The sequence below is a fragment of the Penicillium vulpinum genome (assembly GCF_028829585.1).
Source record: "Penicillium vulpinum strain IBT 29486 chromosome Unknown utg000004l_segment0_segment0, whole genome shotgun sequence".
Classification (NCBI taxonomy): domain Eukaryota; kingdom Fungi; phylum Ascomycota; class Eurotiomycetes; order Eurotiales; family Aspergillaceae; genus Penicillium; species Penicillium vulpinum.
This window is the reverse complement of record NW_026643244.1, coordinates 579,026-596,669: the sequence shown is the minus strand read 5'-3', so window position 1 is coordinate 596,669 and position 17,644 is coordinate 579,026. Positions and strand designations below refer to the sequence as shown.

The following is a 17,644-nucleotide window of genomic DNA, read 5'->3' as shown; positions in this document are numbered from 1 at the left end:
TGTTACTGTAAATGCTGACAGTCAATAATTTGTCTGTTATATATTTGTACGACCTAGCTATATATGCCCGATTCGGAAATGCAGAGGACCGAGCTCTACATACATATAATGTACCCAGATGCCTAGGTGCTCCGTGTGACTGCTCTAAGCTTTCAGTATTCCGAGCCAGTCCACTCATAGCTACTCCGTACATGTATGTTGTATGCCGTACGATATGTTGCAAGGATCAGGTTGTGTGTGGTATGAGAGTGGCTGAGTTTATGTGTAAACTAGAATCCGAGCTTGGCATGAGAATCAGGTTATTCACTTGGCCCGTCTAGTTCCGGGATAAATCAGAGTTTGCTTAAAGCTCCAAAAGCAAGTCTTGGTTATGCTACGTCGTAGTATCCACGTCGATCAAAGGAATAGGGGACGTCACCACTCTGAAATTAAGACCGACGCTACTCCGTGTATTGTAGATTAGATATAGTACATAACGTCTTGGACTTCAATGTAATTCGTCCTTCAAATGATATCTAACTTCACATTCAAGTTCTATTCCAATTTGTGTTTTTTTTATTTTTCTGACCCCCTATTCTGCCGAATCAGGACCTCGGCCATGTCGATGTCTTGGCAATGAGGCAGTGCAGACCACTACTAATAGCTTGGTATTGGTGGTATTTGCCAAATGTGCTTCTTATTCGTTAATCATTTATCCACGCTAATATGAACAATTTCCCTGTGATTTTTGTTGAAAAGAATGTAGAATATCCTACGAAGTACGGAGTCGCTTATATAGAGTACATCATATATACAATCTTGTATATGTGCAGAAATATATAGTAGGGGCTGTGCAAGACACTAAAAAAGTGGAGATTCACGGGTAAAGGAATAAAAAAAAGAAAAAGTAATACTACACTCCGTAACGAAAGCGAATATTACTATGGGAAGTTCTCGGCCATAGTGGAGAGAGACTACTTGACGTCTCCGGTTCTAGCTGGGGGCAATTAACCTTGCCGCTCGCCTCTCCTATCTTGTTTTACACCCAATTTTCCACCCTTACCTTGGCGACATCTGGAGTTTAGGAGTCTAGGGAGTTCTTGCGATTCTTTCTTATTATCCTATGAACCATCTACACATCTGGGTGTGACGCGTGAATCGCGCATTGAATACATATTCCTACAATGTCCGATCTGGGTCCGAAAGATGAGCCGGGCCAATCGACCCTGCGCAGAGAGCGCGCCCCGACAATTACCATCGACACTTCAGCCATGAACTCCCCCGATACCGAATACCATCCTATCCAAATCCTCTCGGGATCAGGATCACATAACTACTCCGATAACGCACATGCTGACACAAGCGCACTACTGAACAATGGCGGTGTCTCTCCCACGGATATGCGCTCCACAGCCTCAATCCGCTCCAATGCCTCCTCCGAACCTCGTGATCTAGAGAGTCGCCCAACGTCGCCCCACAACATCTCATCACCCAAGTCCAAGGCGCCCGAGGCGCATTCCAACTTCCTTTCCGTTCCCGGAGCACGTTCCCGAGGCAACTCCTTGGAATCGGATGGGACCAGCCAAACATCGAGCACCTACGGCGGCGAGACATATGTGCCCTCAACATCTCACGAATCAAGATCAGATTTGGTCAAGAATGCCGCCATAAACGACATACACGATGAAGATGCCCTGAGCCCAGACCCCGGCCGCGAATCCGAGTTTGAGGTCGAGGACAACAAATTCGCTTTCTCCCCTGGCCAGCTAAACAAGCTTCTCAACCCAAAGAGCTTTGGCGCCTTCCATGCGTTGGGAGGCTTGCGAGGGCTAGAAAAGGGCCTCCGAACTGATGTAAAAAGTGGATTGAGTGTTGATGAGACAACCCTTGATGGAACCGTCAGCTTCGAGGAGGTTGTCTCACCTAAATCACCTACCTCACCAAATAATATACCCAAGTCTGCCTCTCCGAATACATCGGCACCACCTGCCGGCGAGGGCTCGATCACAACTCAGGCCGGAAAAGAGTTCGCCGACCGCAGACGTATCTACGGAGATAATAGGCTTCCAGAGAGGAGGTTGAAGACTATCTGGGAGCTTGCATGGATTGCCTACAACGATAAGGTGTTGATCTTATTGACAGTTGCGGCTGTAGTTTCACTTGCTGTAGGAATTCCACAATCGATTCACCCAGCAAATCCCGATGAACCTGGCGTTGAATGGGTTGAAGGTTTGGCCATTCTTGTTGCCATTATTATCGTGGTTACGGTCGGTGCAGCAAATGACTGGCAAAAGGAACGACAATTTGCAATACTCAACAAAAAGAAAGAGAATCGGCAGGTCAAGGTAACGCGATCAGGCCGAACGGAAGAAATTTCTGTCCACGACGTATTGGTTGGCGATTTGATGCTTCTGGAACCTGGTGACATGGTCCCAGTTGATGGAATCTTGATCGAAGGCCACGACCTCAAGTGCGACGAATCTTCGGCTACTGGCGAGTCTGACGTTCTCCGCAAAACCCCGGGCGATGAAGTGTACCAGACAATCGAGCGACATGGAGATCTGAAGAAAATGGATCCTTTCATCATTTCCGGTGCCAAGGTCTCTGAGGGCGTCGGCACCTTCTTGGTCACTGCTACCGGTATGCACGCTACCTTTGGCCGGACGATGATGTCCCTCCAAGAGGAGGGCGAGACAACACCTTTGCAAACTAAGCTCAACAAATTGGCCGAGTATATTGCCAAGCTCGGTCTTGCCTCTGGTTTGTTGCTGTTTGTGGTTCTTTTCATCAAATTTTTGGTTCGTCTCAAGGACATCGAGGGTGGTGCGGACGCCAAGGGTCAAGCATTCCTGCAGATTTTCATCGTTGCTGTTACAATTGTCGTCGTCGCAGTGCCTGAAGGTTTACCACTGGCTGTCACGCTTGCTCTGGCCTTTGCTACAACACGAATGCTCAAAGACAACAACTTGGTTCGCTATCTCAAAGCCTGCGAGACTATGGGTAATGCCACCACGATTTGCTCCGACAAAACCGGAACCTTGACGGAGAATAAAATGACTGCAGTGGCTGCGACGTTGGGTACTACGTCTCGGTATGGAAAGTATTCTGGTGTCTCGCCTGATGATCAGAGTGAGATCACCGCCTCGGATTTTGTCTCTACCCTTTCGTCGTCGGTGAAGGATGTCCTGCTGCAGTCGATTGTCTACAACTCAACCGCATTTGAAGGCGAGACAGATGGAGTTAAGACGTATATTGGATCCAAGACAGAGACCGCCCTCTTGACTTTCGCTAGAGATTACCTCGGAATGGGGGTCCTTCGCGAAGCGAGAGCAAATGGCAAGCTCGCTCAGATGTTCCCATTCGATTCTGGCCGCAAATGTATGGCAGTCGTGATCGAACTGGATAATGGAAAATACCGAATGCTAGTTAAGGGTGCCGCGGAGATTCTAGCCACCAAGTCGACCCGCATCGTCCAAGATCCCACCGACTCTCTGTCGGAGGCCCCTGTTACCGACAAGAACAGGATTTCATTGGACAACATTATGAACAACTATGCCACCCGCTCTCTCAGGTGCATTGCCCTGGTTTACCGTGACTTCGATCAATGGCCACCTCGTGGTGCCCCCACTGCGGAAACCGATCGCAACCAGGCAGTCTTCGAACCTATCTTCAAGGACATGACCATGCTGGGAATCTTCGGTATCCAAGATCCTGTTCGAGAAGGTGTTGCTGAGGCAGTGTACACATGTCAACGTGCTGGAGTGTTTGTCAGAATGGTGACTGGTGATAACATCGTAACTGCTAAGGCTATTGCCCAGGAGTGTGGTATCTACACACCTGGCGGTATTGCCATTGAGGGACCCAAATTCCGCAAACTGAGCACACGCCAAATGAACCAAATCATCCCAAGACTCCAGGTCATCGCCCGCTCTAGCCCTGACGATAAGAAGATTCTGGTCAATCAACTCAAGAAGCTTGGAGAGACTGTTGCTGTCACTGGAGATGGTACCAACGACGCCCAGGCTCTTAAGAATGCCGATGTTGGTTTTGCAATGGGTATCACTGGCACGGAAGTTGCCAAAGAGGCATCCGACATTATTCTCATGGATGATAACTTCGCCTCTATCGTCAAGGCTATGGCATGGGGTCGCACTGTCTGTGACGCCGTTAAGAAGTTCCTTCAGTTCCAAATCACCGTCAACATCACGGCCGTCGTTCTCACCTTCGTCTCTGCAGTTGCTAGTGATAGTGAGGATTCAGTGCTCAGCGCAGTACAATTGCTGTGGGTCAATTTGATCATGGACACGTTTGCTGCTCTTGCTTTGGCGACGGACCCTCCTACACCAACAGTGCTCGACCGCAGACCCGAATCCAAAGCCGATCCGCTCATCACTTTGACGATGTGGAAGATGATAATTGGACAGTCCATCTATCAGTTGGTTGTAACTTTTGTTCTGAACTTCGCTGGAGATAAGATTTTTTCTTGGGATCATGACCATTTGCAGACTGTGGTTTTCAACACTTTCGTCTTCATGCAAATTTTCAACCAGTACAATTCCCGTCGTATTGACAACAAGTTCAACATTTTGGAAGGTATTTGGAAGAACCGCTGGTTCATTGGTATTCAGCTCATCATTATTGGCGGTCAAATCTTGATCATCTTTGTTGGTGGCGCTGCTTTCTCCGTCAAGCGTCTTAATGAGGGCTCGCAGTGGGCTGTGAGCATTGTACTCGGAGTAATCTCCATACCAATCGCCGTCATTATCCGTCTTATTCCGGATGAATTCATTGCAAGGCTCGTTCCTCACTTCTGGCATCGCGAGAAGGGTCCCGAATTAGTTATCTCAGACGAAGACCGCCATTACGAGTGGAACCCCGCTCTGGAAGAAATCCGCGATCAGCTCGCCTTCATCAAGCGTGTCCGCGGTGGCCGTCTACGCCACATCCGCCACAAGCTGCAACACCCTCAGGAACTCCTCCCTCGCTCCCGCAGTGGCTCCCGCTCGCGTGATTCCTCCTCCTCACCCACGCCTAATGGCGACAACGACAACGATCAAGGCAGCCCAACCCCACAGCCGACCACCCCAGAGTCTCGTTCCAGACGCAACACACGGTCGCGATCGAACTCGGCGTTCGGACCCGCCGCTGCTATGGCAGGCATCGTTGCCGGCAGTATTGCCGGATGGTCTCCCATCGAGCGAGCCCACGAGCCCGACTCCGTCAGCTTCCCAACAAACGGTGGCCCTCACAGCGGCCTTGATCGCGAACCAGGCATTGAAGTGCACCCGGATACCGCTGCTGATGACCGTATCCTGAACGAGTACTCTGCTACTTCCGGGTCACCCCCGAGTCAGAACCCGGATTTGATTCCGTTCTTCGAACATGCTCCGCCGGTTGACCGCGCGCCCTCTAGCCGTGGTCGTCGCTCTCCCTCTCTCAGCGATCAAGATCGAGATCGAGTCTAAGTCAGTCACATGTCTGAGCCTTGTCTCGTCTTTTTTTGATGCTCCTTTCTTCATCTCCCCAACCGCCGGGGACATCCTCTTTAATACATTATGCCCCTATTCCCCCTCGACTCAATTCTACTGCTCTATTTTCGGTGTCTGGAAATGGGTGATTCGGCGCAACGCTGTTGAAAATTAAGCATAGACTCCTTTGTACTTTTGGGTCCATACAATCATTTGCATTTGGGTTTGGTGGCCACCTGAGCAGGTTGGTCTTTTTTCTTTTTGGATATCTCTCGGCGCATACAACGCCACGGCGCCATTTAGCATTTTCCGTCGCTTCTTCCTTTCGCTTCTACAGTGTAAAATTCCCACAACATGCTGAAGATACCACTTTTTTCTCTGTTCTTTCCTTCGTAAACTGCTCAAACTTCTCTTTCTAGACTGGCATTCAAATTCCCATCTTGTCAGGCCTGCTTAACAGTGTATGTATTCACTACTTCTTATTTGTTAATGCTCCAACCTAGATCACTTCTTCCTTACTACTATTTGGCAAACACTCAAACTAGTATACCAATAACAAGCTGAACAATTGTACATCACAGCAACTTCAAAAGCGACCTCGTCGTAATACCTAAGCCCTTCCTCCGATCATCAGAGCTCCAGAGTTTTTGCATTCATACCGCGCACTAGCTACCCAACCTCTGTTTCAGTGGCATAGCGTGGTTGAGAGGATGAAATATGCTTCGGGGTATAGAAATAGGCGGTATAATTCTGCCGGAAAGTGAGGTTATATAGCACAGAACGAACAAGTATTTCGCCCTTCGGGGCATATGGTCAAATGAAAATATACAGAGAAGATTAGCATGGCCCCTGCACTAAGGATGACACGCATAATCAAAGAGAAGCGATTATTTTTTTTTCCTTTCGATGTCCTGTATTGAGGATATACGGTGTGGATATTATTTACTATGTACATACATATGTATTTAACGATTTTTGGAAGTCACGTGTCAGACTGCCCAATTACGTCGTGTGTTCGAGCCGCAGGTCCCGCGAAAAAGCGGGTCTGTAGATAATTACCAGCCGCAGTGGAGTATCTTCAGCCACCATCCGAATTTGAAGTATAATGAGCTTCAGGGAATGACCTTTTACCCTTTGGGGTATATGGGTTAAAATTAAAAAACATTTACAGAGAATCGTCATCGGGCGTGCACTAAGGATGACGTGTCCTAAGCAAAGAGAAGCTAGTAGAGAAATGAAATTACAATATGTTTCCGCAATTCACTATGTATCAGAAGCTTTTAACGATGCTGATATTTGCATGTTCTCATGCACATTTTACGCCGTTTTCAGTATATCGCAAGATAGTTATGTATTGTTTGTGACTAGCTCTTCATATCTTCTTAGCCACAAGACCAATAAGAGAGAAAACAGCTAGAGATATTCAGAAAGACTACTAGGTCTGCATAAGCGTCTGATTATTCTTGTATTCATACAAACGAAAAGAAAGGTCGGAGCTAAAAAAAGAAGAATTAAAACATAGCAGTATAATCAAGTCGAAACTAACCTCCTTCTTCTGTTTCTTCAGTGAGTATTGAGCTTGACCTGAAGATTTTCTTCATCTCGTAAGTCGTGGAAATAAACGTGTTAGGCTCAAGATGCACAGCAACCTCAAAATCGAGAAGAGTAACAGCCCTACTTTCTCTTGCATATAAGATATTATGCATTCCGGGGTCGTCAAGACGAATGGATATTGCTCGGAGTGCATGTAGGGCCCTTGAACATTCATTCTGGACATGGGTTTGTTCATTTGCATTTAGGGTGTGCCAGATATCGCAAAGTCGTTCGCCGTCTCGGTATTCTAAAATGATTGCGTAACCTTCTGGAAACAGACTTGAGCATATGATTTGCCCTCTTGCAATACATTTGGGGAAAAGGTGGTGCCCAGCCGGGCGGGTTGTCTCAAGGCGATCATAGACGGCAGCTTCAGTCTCAAACCTATATAGAGCTCACTAGTCAAACCTAATAATATATAGGCAGAGGGCAACGTAACTCACAGTGAATCTACCTCAAATGACCAGCATTTTAGTACTCTTCGAGTACCCCTGATATCTGCCAACCACACAGCTTTGTCCGGACTATCGGAAAGTGAAACTTGCTGGACACAATCGGCAACCACGGGCATATCGGCACCACATTCGACAACCACACTGGTTGATGTAATAGGCCGAGGGGTGGATAAGGGAGGTAGTTCTCGGGGATGATGGTTGTTTACCCTATGCGATACGCGCGGGGCGGGAGCACCTCTCAACTTTTGCTTTAGGTCAACTGTCTGTATATCTTAAGCTCGCCTAGGTAGGTACTTACCCTTGTCTCAATATCGGGGTGACTTTCAGAGTATTTTGGATCCGCCATAGCCATTAGACAAAATCCAACAAACATTTCTCGGAGCGGGGGACTTTGTGAATCATACCCAAAAGGCTCTGAGAGAAGAAAAGAGAAGTCGTTCGCTCTTTTAACGAACACAGTGAAGTCATATGTTGTTAAAAAGGCGTATCGGACGCGTGCCATTCGCATTTGGCCTACAACTTGCCCTAGAGTTTAAGAAAAAGTCAGTAGAGCTTTCGGAATGATAGGAGTTGGCGATAAGGTATACCAATCAGAGTTTCTAAGCGAGGTGCCGGATTTGGACAATTGATTCTCATTTCATCGACATCCACTGTCCATGGTGTTTCAAACTCGCCAACCATGTAAAGGCCTGTAGTAGAACGAGGGAAACTTGGGTTGACGAGACCGAAAGTGACATCTGGGACAGTTCTACCGGACGGCGTAAGGGCTTGAATATCGGCAAAGCGGACGGAGGACATTTGGTCTAGCGGCATCAATGCTTGCATTACAGGATCGCAGAGGTTTCGGACGAATCTTCCGGAAAGACCAAGTTCACTCCCCACGACATAGATCTCAGATTCATCTTTTATGGGGACTTGATGGGTTATGTGGACCGACAGGAAGAATGTCCGAGTTTCTTGCAGAAACGAGCTCCAGTGTTGCATATATGTTAAAGCGACGCGATCGTTGTGAATTGATGCATGTTGAGTGCCACCATTTCTAGCCAAGCTTGTCAATGGACGGGCAAGCTGCACCACGGCGGGTTCCATGTTTGTGTTGATGTTTGAGGCGCATATGTTCAAGACAGAAGAGTAGGGGCGTAGAAGCGTGTGGGGTGAAGGAGAATGGGGAAGGGAGGAGGAACAGGTGTGGAGAAAGCTGTGGGGAAGGGTGGGGTAATTGGCTCCGCACTTGAGAAGTCACGTGTAAATGTATTTAGGATGCTGGCGATTGAAAAATTTCCCAAATTCTACAGATTGCAACTAGAGTAACTTCAATTGGAAAATTATGTGCATATTTGATAGAAACAGCCCTCACTTGACCCTCACTTGACAAGCTATTCACTTAATACACAGGAAGCTTGTACGCATCCAAATCGTACTCAAAGCTATCAATCGATTCCTGGCTGTAAACGCACTGGAATTTCTTGCCGCCCGAAGTCCAAAGAGGACGAAGAGGCCAACGGCACATCGTTTCAATCGCACCAGACCCAGCGAGTGTCGCCGGCGCATTGCCATTCTCAACCCACTCAATGAGAGTCTGCAGAGTTGTCTGTGGCCAAGGTGCATTGGGTTGGTTCATATTGGTGCCACAGTGTCCCACGCCAGGAATTAGGAACAGCCGATAGAAGTCATCAAGAGCGGCTGCGCCTTCATCGTATGACTTGTTGGGGAACATAATTTCCCTGACTGAGTTCCAGTAACGGATTGAAGAGGCGGTGGGGATTGAGTAGTCCTGCTCTCCGTGGACGTGGATAACTTTTCCACCGGCGGCTTGGAAGTCCGTCAAGTCTGGATATGTTGTCTGGAAAATGTCCCCGTACTTCTTTTCGGAAAATATTATCCATTCCTTGATGGTATCGTAGGTGACACCATCTAGGTCGGGAAGGTTGTTCTCCTGCAGAAGATCGATGAACATGCCAACCCATCCGCCACCGATACCGCTAATGTCGAGCTTCCAGCTGTCAGTAGAAACATCATATGCGGTTCGAAGATCGTCGAAAGTCGAACCAGGCTGGTAGCTGAAGTAAACACGCTTGCCATCGGAGTCAAAAAGACCATTCCAAAAGGCCTTGACGACCTCAATGGCTTTGGCAGATACCTTACCTGTCTGCTCGGGTGTAGGGCCTGAGAAGGGGGAGCCAGGGACCGCAGGACACGAGTAAGAAGCGTCCAGGATGGAATCCCAGTTTAGATTCTTCAAACACAAGTCCGAGCGAGAGACAATGCCGTCGGTCTTGCCATCCAGGGGATCACAGCTTGCGATGGTCATGTTCATGATCTTTTCGAGCTCACAGCTGGGGGAGTAGTAGTCAAGGGTTTTCTGGATGACGTTGCCGGTCAAATGGTTGGTTTGCTGTTGCGCCCACCGGAAGGCCGGAGCGCCAGCAACTACACCATCAAACTGATCAGGGTACCGTTGAACCTGGCTCCATCCCTCACGGCCTCCCTCGGAACAGCCCTGGTAGTAGGAGTAAAGCTTTTCGCTTTCAGAGACGTTGTAAATATTTCTTGTCAGCTGTTTTCCCAATACAGCAAGCTCATGCTGAGCCTGGTAGCCTGTTTCTGATGTTAGCGAGCCCATGGGCTGTAGGTTTTAGAAGTATGATGGACCCACCAAACATGTACGTCGCTTGCCAATTGAGGGTTCCATTTGCCAAGAGAGCAACCTCATTAAATTGGGTATTGAAGCTTCCAAATCCTCCATCGGTCAAACCTCCAACACTTTATACATTATATCAGTTAACATATCTACGGCATGGACAAGTAGATGAGGAAATGCTTACCCGCCAACGATAACACCAACAGGGATCGCTGAGGATCCCGAGTTGATAGCCATGCCACCTCCACCCGTGGACACATATCTGTTCCTAAACTGGCCTGGAGCTGGAAGCCAGTATTGCACATGAACAATGTCCCCATCAATGCCATCATGGGAGTAGGCGAAAGTCACATTGCAGTAATCGAAGGTCGTAGTAGGGTAGAACATGTTACTGGCAGTGAAATTGGTGACGAGCTTCGTGGAAACCGAAGAGGGGTCAACGATAAGGCCCTGAATGGCATCTACTGGCAATGCATCCTTCGCATATGCGGTGGTACAGATGTCACCCAGTTCAGTTGTTGTGGCGGCAGCCGAGGCCAGCCCAATCGTATAGGTCCATAGAGAATACCGCATGATGTTTCTTCGCTCTCTCAACTATGTCGCGGAAGATATAATGAGAAACTGACAAAGGAAATAGAATCTTTTTATATGTTCTACATAGAAGTGATCAGCGGTCCTGAAACCAGCATAATTTGGAGTGTACATTGGGGGTAAATGTTATGCCGCCACTCTCCACAGACCTGTGGGGAAGGTTACTATCAATCCACGAATACAAATCATTATTCTTAGATTCTTCAAGGATTCTTCAAGGGTTCTTCAGGGAAACTTGCTCTATAGATTGCTGCTCCACAAATCTCCACTCCGGGGCTATCGGCTGAAATGACTCCCGAGGTGGTGTGCCAGTCAGTATGTCATACGTAGGAAGTATACTCGCTGATTTTTCTACTCAATTTGTAAGGTCTCATTATTGTAACAATCTCACTAGAAGAGCTAAGCAATTATATATAATAAGTCGGCATTTTAGGCATTAAAACGGGCTATGGCTACAGATGTAGATAATTGCAGTAGACATATGCAGTTATCTAGTATTATTCCTCTAGATATCCTTTCTCGGGAGGTCCGACGGCTGGTGGGTCTCTTTTGTTAGGGGCATAAGCTAGGCTTCAGAGCGATCTAATGATCAATATACCTCAACAAATCGCATCATGTAAAACAGATCTCCTAAAGTTGACTGACGAGAAATCTAGGAGATCACCAACTAAATATCCTGGAAATTTTGAGGTTTCAGTCATACCTGTCTCAGAGATCCCTGATGTTACAACCACATCTAAGGTTCATATTCCTCAGCGCTTACAATCCCAGCTAGCTAGAGGATAAGGACAACAATACCCCCAAAAAGATAGGAAGGATACAGTAAAAGTTTATCCAATCAAGCAGCTCGAAGTGTTGATCGACGTGTATCTCAGACACTGGATCAGCTCATGCCTAACGGTGTCAGATATATGTTTGTTATAGGGACACTTGATATCAACTTGGATCAATATGCACCTACGTCATTCAATAATGGCGGAAAAAATGGAACATTATGTATTTTGGTATATGAAGCGAATATCTCGGGTTTGATCCAATTTGTATACCTTGTTAATGAAAGTTCTCAAGATTTTGATACTTGTTTTGTGAAACCGATTTCCGGAAGTACTATACTAGTACTATAAGACCAAATATTCTTAATTCAAAGAGAAAGCTTGGCAAGAGGGATATTTGACCAATTAACTACTTCGAGTGCCTAGCCTCTTTCATTTGTCCAAAGTTCGGTGTCATTGACATTTGGCTGGCATGATGAAAGGGCTTAGATATAGTGGATCAGGACTAGAATAGAATAAAACACCCAATCACGTATCCACGGCATTATGGATATAAAGAGCTCACCGGGAACTCACCGAGAAATCCAGACTATAAAACGGCGGGTAGTCGGCATCCCTTTTGCCAAGGTGACATTTGCTCATTCTAACTAAAAACTAGGTATTGCAGTGCAGATCGATCACTAGGCACTCTGGCTCTATTGGCTTATAGGATCAATCGCTATGCACTGTGATAACACTAGTTCATAAACGGAAGACAGGCCCGAGGCCCGAAATTGAAGGCCACTCTACCAGGCTCTCATACCACATCCCCTGGCCCGAACCCAAACATCCACAACCCGAGCAGCATCGCTATCTTGATCCGAATCAACAACAAAATACCACCCGTAAAAGGCACCAGTTACACAAGCGTGATTCGGGTGCACTTTAACCACTTGTCCAATATGCAGGGGAATCTTCATCTGGGACTCGCTCTCCCAAGTCACAATTGCATGCTCTTGACTGATCCTCTCAACAACCAATCTCTCTGATGAAGCTTTATCCGCTCCATCTAGTCGCCAAGAAGAAACAACCCCCCAGCCCGGATAGCTCGGACACGGCTCTCGGCCTAGTGCAAGCGTTCCTGCAGCGAGGAGTGCTTCGGGCTTTTCGCGCTCGCCATCGTTATAGACGCTGCACACTTCCGCAAGTACCGAGATGGCAATTTCATCTTCCAGAAACCCGGAATCAGCACTAGCGTGCGTGGAGAATTGCTGCATATCCAAAATGGGATAGACGCCAGCATGCAACTCGACATTTCTCTCGCGAAGCAAAGCCTTGAGCTCCCGCGCTTCCGCATAGGGAGAGTCATCACGCAGCAAGTTCTGGGATGAGACGACCTGCGGGGTAGCACCGACACTAATGATCAGTTCCCTTTTGGGTAGTAAATACAAATTTCTCTCCAAGGCATCTTTGCACCCGCGGATCTCACTGATCAAATGACCCATCGCTTGCTCTGGGGTTGTCCCGCTATAGCTCAAACTACTGTGTGAATACAGCCCGATGAGCTTTGCCCCACCTGTTTCCTCCGCAGAGGCAAGTTTCTCGAGTAACCCGTTCTTGTTGAGGGATACGGGCGGCAAGCCAGCGCGGTGGTAGCCCGTGTCGACCTTGACAAAGACACAGGTTGGATGTCCTGCCAGAGAAGAAAGTTTCTCCAGGTAGGGGAGTTGGTCTGGGTGGTCGATCATCACAGTGATGCTGTTCTCGCCTAGCTCGCGGGCTGCCTTGGCTAGTAGTGGAACCTGTGATGGAACGAGGGGAATGCCGTAGAGAATGTTAATTTTTCGGCCATTTCTTTTCAGCTCCTGGAGTAGAGGGATCATCATCTCGATCTCTAGGACTGTAGAGGCTATGAAATTGGCCTCGCTGGTGTCGCCGATTTGGAGCTTGGCGATTTCGGGTGTCTGGTTTTCATAAGTTGAGTGAAATTACAGGTAGAATATGTTATTCGAGGCTTCTGACCTTGTGGGACTTAACATGAACTCTGAACCCGACATCGAGCGTGTTGATTGTGTGTAGCATCGTCTCGCAGTGTCGTCGGATGATTGCTACGTCGAGGACGACGGCCGGTTTGGGTACATCGCTGATGTCTTTGCCGATGTAGAACTTTTGCAGGTCTTCCTGAGATGGGGTTATAGAGGCCATTCTGGAATATGTGCAAGTTATTGAGAAGTGTGAAATGGGATTCGGATATTTGTATTCTTCTGCATCTCAATAGGAAATGTGGGGCGGAGGATGTCAAGTCCGAACTTCGCCGTTCACCGACGTCTGGCCTGTGATATCTCCATCCTCCCTTAGATAAATATGCCCGTATGCATCCTCTGTCTGTTTTGACACCTGCATTTCCCCAAGTCTAGCTGGTATGACCTGGGTAAATTCAACTACTGTTGTCATCTCCCTCCTGGTTCGAGGCTTCCGCGTCTAAAACATAGTTGTCAGAGACAAATGCTCTGGTGTCAGTTGGGTGGATTGGACACATGATACCTGCAGTTCGCACAATTAAAAACTGTGCCGCAGCTACAGGCTGAACTCTATGACGAACAGAGCCAGTAATCAATCCATTCCGGAGCACGCATTCAATGTTAGATTCCCGCATCAGGCGAGAGGTTTGCATTGCCGCCAAGGATGCGAGCCACTGGCTGTAGGTACGCACAACAGCTATTTCTGGCTGGAGGTCTTGGATACTGTTCGTGCCAGACAAGGCAGGGTCGAAATGAACGCGTCGATATGCAGAGGGCACGTGGAATTGGATCTCATCAAGCTCCGGGTCGTACTGAAGGTGGGCTTCCAGATCAGCAAGGAACGCAGAATAATCCATGCCGATGGACTCATTGGTTCTAGTGGGGAAGAAGTAGGTGCCAGCCCAGAAGATGGCCGTCTCGTTTCTGTTCGCAGGTCGGCGCACGACGATCATTCCATCGCGGACTCTGGGCCGAAAGATGGACGGCGGGGAACCGTGAAGTGAGGCAGTGGAGGCCATTGTAGTTTTAGTATCGATGGGTATGTTGCGAGGTCAGAGGAATTTTAACTGGAGAAACATCAAATGAGGTGTGCAGGTAGGTAAAGCTCGGATGGAGGAACAGTCAAAACAAACCAGGATGGGAACTATGAGCGTTAAGTTATGAGTCGTAACTATCAGACTGTGCATTTTAACGATAGGTTTAGTAACTTCGACAGAGCAAATTAAAATTTACAAAGGAGAAATAGCATTAATGAATCCCTGATATGGATTTGATCGATTTGAAATGGCTAAATCTCTTCCCTCAAATTTTCTCTTCGTCCTAGGCATTCATTCAGAGCCCCCGAATTCTCTTTCCCTGGCACCGGTGCAAGGTCCGCTATGCCACACTTCCCCCATCGCATGTAACCACAAAGAACCCAATTGCATTGCTTGCTGGCATCCTTGAAAAGAAATCCCCGTCGTGCAATGATCTTTTTCCCACCCATTCGAGCTCACTCATCGGGGCTTTCTGAATCTGCCTCTTTGTATTAAGTCAGTGGTTAGCTCGCGCTCTTTTTTAATCAAACCCGAGAGTCATATACTTATTCTATACAATGGTGAAGTGGGCAGTCATGATGGGAGAGCTAGCACTGGTAGCTTGCGAGCCCAAGTTGGCCTGATCTGAGGAAGCATGTTGCATGGCTATAAGAGCAGCCACCCAGGTATTGTAGCTCCTGACCATAAAAGCGGGAATCTCATTGGATTTTGTACGAGCCTGAGCATGGGTTTTATGATCCCATCGGATATCATTTTCGCGGGCATCATAACTGAGGTGATCGAACAGATCTTGTTCGAAGTCGTCGAAGCTCAGCATGGATGGATCGAAAGTGCCATCTTGATTGATGTGGGTTTCAGCGTTGAGGTAGCCTCCAAGCCAGAATACAGCTGACTGGCTGCCTTCGAGACGAGTGACTTCAATGAGACAGTCGTGCATTTTGAGCTCTCGTGGACGGTAGGGCGGCGGGACGGGGTCCTTAGTACTACCCATCTTGAGTGATAGTCGAATGGAGAGTTTAAGAAAAGATTTGATAATGAGAGGAGGATGAGAAAATGAGTCTATTACGAGTCAAGATGGCTAAGAAAAAGAGTAGAAGAGCGAAGAGCGACAGAGTGAAGAGCAAAAGAGCGCGACAGAAGTCAAGGTTTGGTAGGAACAGCTCTCAATATCCTGATCTTTCTTTACTGACAGTTTTGCGTCCAGACAAAACACCCGACTAACGGCAATCTACATACATATATCTATGTATCCATCACTTTTTATTCCCCTTCTTGCGCTTCCTTTGATTGTCTTCGACCGAACACAACTTCACATCCTCATCTTGGGGTCCCTGTTTTGCCTCGTCGATTTGTAAATAAGGGGAGTTTCTCGTACAATTATATAGGTCTCACGACCAGATTCTGTCTTATCTCAAGAGTTTACCTCATGCCAAACTCGCTCTTGACTACAGTAAAGAAGCGATCAGCCAGTCCATCTCCCGCCACCGATTCCAGATTTTGCATGGCTACCAAAGCAGCCGACCAACCATTTCGGGTTCGAATCACATATTTGCAGTCTAATGACTTAATGTAGCTTTGAGGGTCCCACACAAGCGCATAAATTTCACAGCTGTAGCCAAAATGGGAGCGCAGATCCTCCAAAATTAGATTATAAATGATCTTTGGATCCTTCTCAGGAGCCGGTATCCCGCAATTCCTAGTGTATGAGCGACCAGAATAATCCACTGGCCATACTGTAGTGATGGATACTGATAAGTCGATCTCTTAGGTAAGAATTGGTGCTGTACACAAGTGTACTTTGACTCTGTTGTGTTGTCACTGGCAACTTTGTTTGAGGTGCTGCTGAGGATGGTGCAAGAATAACCTTTCTTTATCAATTCTTGTTTCGGGGGCATGGTAAGATATACCTAGGTATCTTGATCTGGCCAGAAACGCTGCAAGATTCTATAGGTGTTGTTGAGAAAGTTGAGTGATGGATAAACGGTGTTGTTTGATATTTAGGGGATATTTACTTGAGTGGTATTTATCTCTATAAAAATACCTGTCACAATTCTAGGAATCCTAGCAAACTCCTATATTTCAAAGCTGCAAATTTTATTTACATAATGTCTCAGACCAAGAGCATCCGAAGCAAAAAAGCCAAATCAAACATTGATCAAGTATTGCTGCTTATTCTGTGCAAAACCATGACTTCGGTGCGATCAAAATCTAGAACATAGCAGCCAAAAGCCAGAAGAGCCATACGCATATAACTCTTAGCTGTCTATTGTTTAGAAATTCCAAGTCTGAGTACCCTCAAATCAGAAATCCCCTGGCAGACAACTACAGAATATACATATTATAGTGCATTTTTACTGGATACAAAGCACCATGTTATCAAAAAGCTTCGTCTCGTTGGGAATTAACCAATTTTTCACGAATCAGCATTTTTGTAATGCGTTTCGCCTAAGCAACTAGGAGAGTACATGGGCCTATACAGATCCGCATCACAGACCCCAGCTTCTGGATCAGAAAATATGGGAGAAAAGCTTAGCTGGAGTTGTAGGAAATAATCCGAGGTAGAGACTCGAGCTACGTAATATCACATTATTCGGGATTCTCAGTCAGTTTTCCAGGTTGAGCAGAAAAGACCATAAGAGAAGTCAGGATGAAGGGGGTTTTGCTCAGGCAAAGAGCATGTAGCACACCATTCAAGTCTTCATATTACCCCCTTTACAATGTGCCAATCAACTCGTGCTCATGTAGGCTATACAGCGATGCCGAGGACAACCGAGCGGTGCTTGAGGAGCTCTCTATATATAGCAATCAAGCGAAGTTATGAGCGACTTAATAAACGTAAACATTATTTATCCCAAGAGCCCCTTTCATTAGATCTTCTTTTCCCCAGAGAGCAAGAGCGAATCATCACACAAAGCACTCGGGGAAGTATTCGTCCCACATCAACCATGGGAGACGAGAATACATTTCCCGCGGAATTTGCACAACGGAGCTTCGGGCCCCTCCTTCATGAAATCTGAGCATAGTATACAATCATAAGCTAATGCGTACTCCTTACATCTGTAGCATTCCAAAGCATGCATATTCGGAGCTTTCCAGTATGCCACTTA

The 17,644-nt window shown here is 47.1% G+C and overlaps 6 protein-coding genes across 6 annotated transcripts; 1 reads left to right on the top strand and 5 right to left on the bottom strand.

The window, feature by feature from the left end:
* Positions 1-1,163: 1,163 nt before the first annotated feature.
* On the top strand, positions 1,164-5,444 carry pmcA (putative P-type calcium ATPase; the record flags this gene model as incomplete). Its single annotated transcript, XM_057256468.1, has 1 exon — positions 1,164-5,444. One exon carries the CDS (start codon positions 1,164-1,166, stop codon positions 5,442-5,444), a length of 4,281 nt encoding a protein of 1,426 aa, XP_057103926.1.
* A 1,544-nt stretch (positions 5,445-6,988) lies between these two features.
* On the bottom strand, positions 6,989-8,584 carry N7479_008774 (uncharacterized protein; the record flags this gene model as incomplete). The annotated part of the gene is made up of 4 exons (XM_057256467.1): positions 6,989-7,424; positions 7,484-7,758; positions 7,794-8,020; positions 8,083-8,584. The coding sequence occupies 4 exons, from the start codon at positions 8,582-8,584 to the stop codon at positions 6,989-6,991; spliced, it is 1,440 nt and encodes a 479-aa protein (XP_057103925.1).
* Positions 8,585-8,879: 295 nt separating this feature from the next.
* N7479_008773 (putative tannase) lies at positions 8,880-10,709 on the bottom strand (the record flags this gene model as incomplete). Its single annotated transcript, XM_057256466.1, has 3 exons — positions 8,880-10,093; positions 10,152-10,258; positions 10,321-10,709. The coding sequence occupies 3 exons, from the start codon at positions 10,707-10,709 to the stop codon at positions 8,880-8,882; spliced, it is 1,710 nt and encodes a 569-aa protein (XP_057103924.1).
* Positions 10,710-12,285: 1,576 nt separating this feature from the next.
* Positions 12,286-13,684, bottom strand: N7479_008772 (uncharacterized protein; the record flags this gene model as incomplete). The annotated part of the gene is made up of 2 exons (XM_057256465.1): positions 12,286-13,443; positions 13,502-13,684. The coding sequence occupies 2 exons, from the start codon at positions 13,682-13,684 to the stop codon at positions 12,286-12,288; spliced, it is 1,341 nt and encodes a 446-aa protein (XP_057103923.1).
* Positions 13,685-13,916: 232 nt separating this feature from the next.
* On the bottom strand, positions 13,917-14,519 carry N7479_008771 (uncharacterized protein; the record flags this gene model as incomplete). Its single annotated transcript, XM_057256464.1, has 1 exon — positions 13,917-14,519. One exon carries the CDS (start codon positions 14,517-14,519, stop codon positions 13,917-13,919), a length of 603 nt encoding a protein of 200 aa, XP_057103922.1.
* A 568-nt stretch (positions 14,520-15,087) lies between these two features.
* N7479_008770 (uncharacterized protein) lies at positions 15,088-15,528 on the bottom strand (the record flags this gene model as incomplete). Its single annotated transcript, XM_057256463.1, has 1 exon — positions 15,088-15,528. The coding sequence occupies one exon, from the start codon at positions 15,526-15,528 to the stop codon at positions 15,088-15,090; it is 441 nt and encodes a 146-aa protein (XP_057103921.1).
* Positions 15,529-17,644: the final 2,116 nt, after the last annotated feature.